The sequence below is a fragment of the Saccostrea cucullata genome, unplaced genomic scaffold, assembly GCF_032062105.1.
Source record: "Saccostrea cucullata isolate Sc308-1 unplaced genomic scaffold, CSIRO_AGI_Scuc_v1 ctg1034, whole genome shotgun sequence".
NCBI classification, from domain to species: Eukaryota; Metazoa; Mollusca; class Bivalvia; order Ostreida; family Ostreidae; genus Saccostrea; species Saccostrea cuccullata.
Window position 1 is genome coordinate 336,094 of NW_026932728.1, and position 5,974 is coordinate 342,067.

Below are 5,974 nucleotides of genomic sequence, written 5' to 3' on the forward strand. Positions count from 1 at the left end.
CACTAAAGGTGGTCCGTGAAGTTGCCAAATGTGTCTTAGTTTCCATACCAAATCCATTCAACTTCCTGTTGACCTTGTTTTGTTGAACAATTTTCAACTTATTGTAAGCTGGTATCTTAATGTCGTGGCTATCTATTGTCATCATTTTTATGTTTGTAAATCTATTTGCAATAATTTTTCATACGTGGAATTCATAAGCTCTTTATCTTTTTCATATTTTACAGAATTCTCTCAAGGAACCCCCTGCAGACGCCATACTGTCTGCTTTAGCACACTCCCCTAGCATCAAGCACTGCATACAGTGCAACTTTTTCCGACTTATTAATAGTACGAATGTAATGAACACAAATACAAGGAAATGTTATTTCTTAGAAGATGGAATAAAAATGATTTTAATATTTTCTATGAATTGGTCACACTTCAGTAAACATTGTAGTTGTTTATTATAATGTTTGACATAAATTGTTTAATTTTCAATTACCAAAATTTTTATTACTTACAGCAATTACCAATGCGCATTTGTAATGTTAGAGTTTACTTCCAAACAATATTTCATGTACATGCTGAGTAATAGAAAAACATGTATGCTTATAACACATGATAAATTGAGAACCTTTGTATCAAATATTACGGTTCCATTAATAGGTTTTTAAAACAAAAAAAATTATTAAAACATCACATTTTATATGATCATACAATTAACATTTTGTCTTTAATGATTTAACAATCTCCTTTTTTACTTCTTGCCCTCCACCATGATGATATGATAACCAAACTTAGTTTTGACCGGAGGGTCCGTGTATACAGGGTTGGCAAGTGAACTTGTGGGGAGAGCGAACGCCGCGTCCTGGAACGGTCCGACCATACTGCCCCGGGTCATCCATCCTAGGTCACCCTGGAAGCCAAACATAAACTGATTATTTGATATAGACAAATACTGGAAACCAAAGATAAAATGAGTATTTCATATAGACATTTACTGGAAAACAAACATAAACTGATTACTTCATATGGATGAATACTGGAAAATAACACATAAACATGATAAACAAAGCAGTTGTATTTCATGTAGACCAACAGTCAAGATATAGAAAAATACCAGGTAGATGCACAAAGATCATTTCCAATACTGAAAACCAATTTTATTTTGTCTGTGAAAATTTTTGCAAGAGCGACAGCCTCGTCATAGCAAATATTTTTTCACTGCAAACCAGTCCTACAAGTCTCTGTGTCTATACACAATAGATCTAAAATGGCTTGATTGCAAAAAATTAATCATTCCGAACTTGTTTACCCACAGTAAATTGCTAAAATAAAGTTGGTTTACAGTACGTCAATATTTAACTCTAAACATGCTAAAAGTTAAAGTCTATCCTTGGTTTGCATTTAATTGATAATTAGTTCTGTAGGTTGGTAACTTTAATTACTCCTCATGTGATCTAGTGATTTGATGTTAAAGGGCCATTAGGTGAAAATAAGTGCTCACAAACAATCAGGAATCTACGGTATCAGTTGATTACTTACTCCTGACCTGGCCTTATCCTCACTATACTGTGCAGCAACTTCATTAAATTTCATTCCTCCTTTAATTTTCTCCAGGGCCTCTAGACATTTTGACTGTTTCTCACAAAGGATATGACGAACCTAAAAATGAAAGTAAAAGGAATTGAGTAATGAGTATGTCAGATCCTTAACAGTGTTTTCCCTTTATTTCAAAGTAAACAGTATTAAAGGGTTGGAGATCAATTGTAACAGGCTTTGGGTCGAGGTTTACGAGAAATAAACAAATCCATTATTAATTTTCTAAAATATTTTAAAGTGGCATTTTTTTTTAATTGAAACGGTCAATTTGCCCACTAGCCAGTTCTTAGGGAAAACACTGTTTAGGTCAGTGGTAGAGCACCTGAACAGTTAGCAGTTGGTCCTAGGTTAAAATTCCAGACTGCCCAACATTTCCCCCTGCTCTGAAAGTTAGTTGAGTTGATATCTTGATCATTCTACCATAATGTAAATTTTGCTACATTTTTGTAAGCAATTAGCCAGGAGCTAAGGAGACCTTGTATCACAGGCACTTGTTTCATATATGGGGCACCCCTACTTATTTAAGTTGGGGTGCCCTTTGAATGAAATGAGTGCCTGTGCCTAAATCTTTTGCCTCTGTTTTTGACGTCAGTGAGTTGGTACTTTTGAAATTGACATAGGAGGCCTTGTGTAATTTAAATCAATGAGACAACATTTTTAAAATCTCAATTATCATGTAGTTCTATATGAATAAAGCGCATGTGTTCGTAGAGTATACCAGGTAAATCAATGATAGTTGGAAACGTGAGTTAATCTATAAATTTCAAGCTAAATAGCTATATCAAGTGATTGTACCTGACCCAATATGTAGTAATTATTTGAGAAAAGTGTCTGCTACATTTGAACTATGTAATAATGTATATCAAGATACTGACTTCAAACATGGGCATCTTGAACAGTCCAGTCCAATACGAAAATTCATAATATTACGAAAAAACGTAAGATTACTAGAAAGCGTAATACTACAAGTTATCGTAATATAAAACTTATATTACAATTTTTCGTAATGTAGTTAAATTACGAAATACGCGTAATATAGCAGATGTAAGAGACTATATTACGAGTTTTCGTAATCCAAGAAATTCAAGCATTGCAAGAAATTGAGTGGCGGGTAGCAAAGTATGATGTTTAATACGAGATGTCACGGGCGATAACTTGTACGACTCTTACTGAGATTTGAATTCTGTGTATTACAATAAGAATTGCATGAACAGTTTAATTATGAGACGAGGGTTGATTTTTAGGGTAGACTTCGCAAGAATAGTAGGGAGTACGGGTGATATAGACCAATGCGACATACTTATGCGAATATTGAAATTTATTGGAAAATTGGTGTTTTTCTTGGGAAAATTCCCATAAAAGAATAATAAAAATAATTGTCCACTCACCCATCGCTGGCGGTACTTTCTTCTTGAATTTCCATGCTTTCTGATAGGCGTAACTGACCAAACTGACCGCGTGCTTTCAGTAGCCATGGAATCTGATATATTACTGACGTCATACTTTGCTACCCACCACTCAAATTTCTTGCAATGTTTGAATTTGTCTTGTATTACGAAAACTCGTAATATAGTCTCTTACAATCTGCCATATTGCGCGTATTCGTAATTTATCTACATTACGAAAAATTGTAATATGTTTTATATTACGATAACTTGCAATACTACGTTTTTTCGTAATCTTACGTTTTTTTGTAATATTACGAATTTTCGTATTGGACTGGACTGTTGAATCAATAAAAACATTGTCACCTTTATAGTTGGAAACGTGGGATACTTTATGAATTTCAAGCTATATAGCTGTATCAAGTGATTGTATCTGACCCGATATGTAGTAATTATTTGAGAAAAGTGTCTGCTACATATGAACTTTGTAGAAACTGCATGACTTCAAACATGGGCATCTTGAATCAATAAAAACATTGTCACCTTTACGGAGTTGCCACCCTTGGCCTGTTTCTTTGAGGAATCGTCATCACCACCGCCACCTTTGGCGCCTTTTCCACCACCTCCCCCGCCCTTATTTTTCGGCATTTCTTAAGTCTAGGGTAACTGTTTACAAATTTTGCATTCACATGTGCAATACAATCCGTGTTAAAATTATCCTTCATTTTTCTGTTTGCGCTTCGACTATATCAAGCACCCGTGTGATTCAGAAGGATTATTATCTTTAGACCATGTTCATTGGATAATATTGGTGAATTTCGTCCAATCAACTGGTGTTTGTCGGACGAGCTTCGGAATGTGACACAAGATGGACGATTCATGAAATAGATTATCAAAATTAAGTTGATTTAAGTCTTATAAAATGTCTGATGATGAATGTTTCGGTCCAGCACTTCCTCCAGGTTTTTTTTATTCGTGTGACTTTCTGCTTGGCTAAATTCCAATGCAGCCACCGTACATCAATCATCATTATGAATAGGGCTGTCACGGTTCCAAAATTTTTCGGGTCGGGTCGGTTCTGATTTTTTAAGGTTCGGTTTCGGGTTTCTAAACCGCGAAGCGGTAATGGAAAAAAGCGTATATGATTTGTATCATTTCCACATTTAATCTTAGAAATTGCAACATTATAACTAGTTTAAAGTAACCTCCTGACTAGACAACAATTGTTTCAGGGTTTCAGATTGAAATAATTTTTAAGTAACTATAGGACATCTGGCATATTTACCAGAAAAGTTATAGGCCATTCTGACGTAAAGGCAAATTATAGGCCAATAGAAAAGATAAAATCTTTTATCCAATACAAAATAGTCATTTTATTACATAAAATATTCAAATATGAATATTAATTTTCCTTTTAATAAGATTAATTTATTTTTTTCTTTTAAAGAGGCAATTTTTTCCTGTTGCTCTGAAGGGAGTGGTCTAAGTAACAGTGCTGTTATTTACTCTGGGCCTTTTGTCAGATCCAAAAGCTATATATAGCATTACACAGGAAGTCTGTGTCTGGTGACCATATCTACATGTCTTTCATGTATTATAGTTTCAATTTTTTTGAAATAATTGAAATTTTTTAATATAAAGTTTATTTATTTCTACTTTGCGATATTTAATGAAGAAAAAAAGTTATAAAGAAATTGTTTTATGTTAAAAAAAAATTAAAATTAAAGACAAGAACACAGATAAAACTACAAAGCAAACATTCCTTTTTTAATTCTTGTGTAACTATCAAAATTTAAAAGAATAATAAAATATTCTACATTCATGTAGAGTTTTGTGTGAACATATATACAATGAAACCCACATAAATATATTTTAGCAATTAGACTATATTTTGTTTCCATCAAACACTTCATTAGCCATTTTTACCATACTGCGTGATGAATGATGGACAAATTAATTCCAGTTATATTCAAGATTATAAACAAGATAACAATCATGCCCATTATGTTGTTACATTATAATAATAATTTTAAAATTTATATTAAAGCAAGTTTCATCTTTTTACCTTCCTTCGGTATATACTAGTATCTTAAAGTCTTTTTTATTAAAAATAAGAGTTTTTGTAATCTTAAGCCAAAGTATTTTTTCTCCGAAGGAGTTGTCCCCCGCTTCATAAAATCCATCTTCATGCATTGATGGTGTGTTTCTATGTAGTGTTAAAATACGAGTCAGATACAGTGTACTCAAATTGGTGAGTAACATGGAAGTAAATGTGGGAAGCCATTGAAAATGATCTCCATCATTATTTTTGTTTCCGATTTTACAGTCGTGGGCAAAAGGAATTAGAAACCCAGCAGTTCCTTATGACTGCCCAGATTCAAACCCTAGATTAGCCAGAATAAGCAGCTTTAGAGCAGACACCAAGCAGCGATCGTACAAAACACGGTGTAATAGCAGTCTTAAAACAAAAATAGTATGATCGTGAGATCTCAGCACCCTATCCTTATAGTATTATCTATAGAAGTGATTATTGTCCGAATGCTTGCAATAATATTTCGGATAAGGTAACATCTGCTGAAAAGAAGAAAAATAGATTTATGATTTAGAGTGATTTTTTTTCTCTCGAAAGCTTTTTTTTTCTAAAGGAGTTGGGTTTAACTCTATGTATGTATTTGTCTAGAATCAATGCGCTTGAGATGGGTACTAATGGGTATAGCTCAGTCGACAGTTAGGCGTAATTCCCTTTATAGAGTAATTTCTAGTTGATGATAAATATTAATATTTACTTCTGGTAAGGAAGTCGCTATAAGATTTTAAGTTACACTAATTAGTGAAATAAAAGTAGGTGGCAAAATTCTAAAAACAAGTTGAATGTCATTAACACTTAAGATATCCTGTACAAACAGAGGAGGTAACTGACCTATGGTTGATAAGAAATTATTAAAAAAAAAAAATTTTTTTGACTTTGAACGCATTGAAGTTAAAACCAAATACGGAAGGAGAAATCG

General features: G+C 33.2%; 1 protein-coding gene across 1 annotated transcript; it reads right to left on the reverse strand.

Moving 5' to 3' along the window:
- Positions 1-396: 396 nt before the first annotated feature.
- On the reverse strand, positions 397-3,672 carry LOC134235951 (peptidyl-prolyl cis-trans isomerase NIMA-interacting 4-like). The gene is made up of 3 exons (XM_062718126.1): positions 3,510-3,672; positions 1,525-1,644; positions 397-895 (listed from the first exon to the last, which is right to left on the reverse strand). Exons 1-3 carry the CDS (start codon positions 3,612-3,614, stop codon positions 737-739), a joined length of 384 nt encoding a protein of 127 aa, XP_062574110.1. The 5' UTR covers positions 3,615-3,672; the 3' UTR covers positions 397-736.
- Between the last annotated feature and the right edge of the window lie 2,302 nt (positions 3,673-5,974).

Bases quoted from the DNA above. Each gene is read 5' to 3' on its own strand.
- LOC134235951 (XM_062718126.1), bottom strand. From the start codon at position 3,614: ATGCCGAAAAATAAGGGCGGGGGAGGTGGTGGAAAAGGCGCCAAAGGT. The intron at 1,645-3,509 runs GTGACAATGTTT...TTTCATTTTTAG, and splicing joins AGGGTGGCAACTCCGTAAAG to GTTCGTCATATCCTTTGTGA. The intron at 896-1,524 runs GTAAGTAATCAA...TTTGGCTTCCAG, and splicing joins AGGATAAGGCCAGGTCAGGA to GGTGACCTAGGATGGATGAC.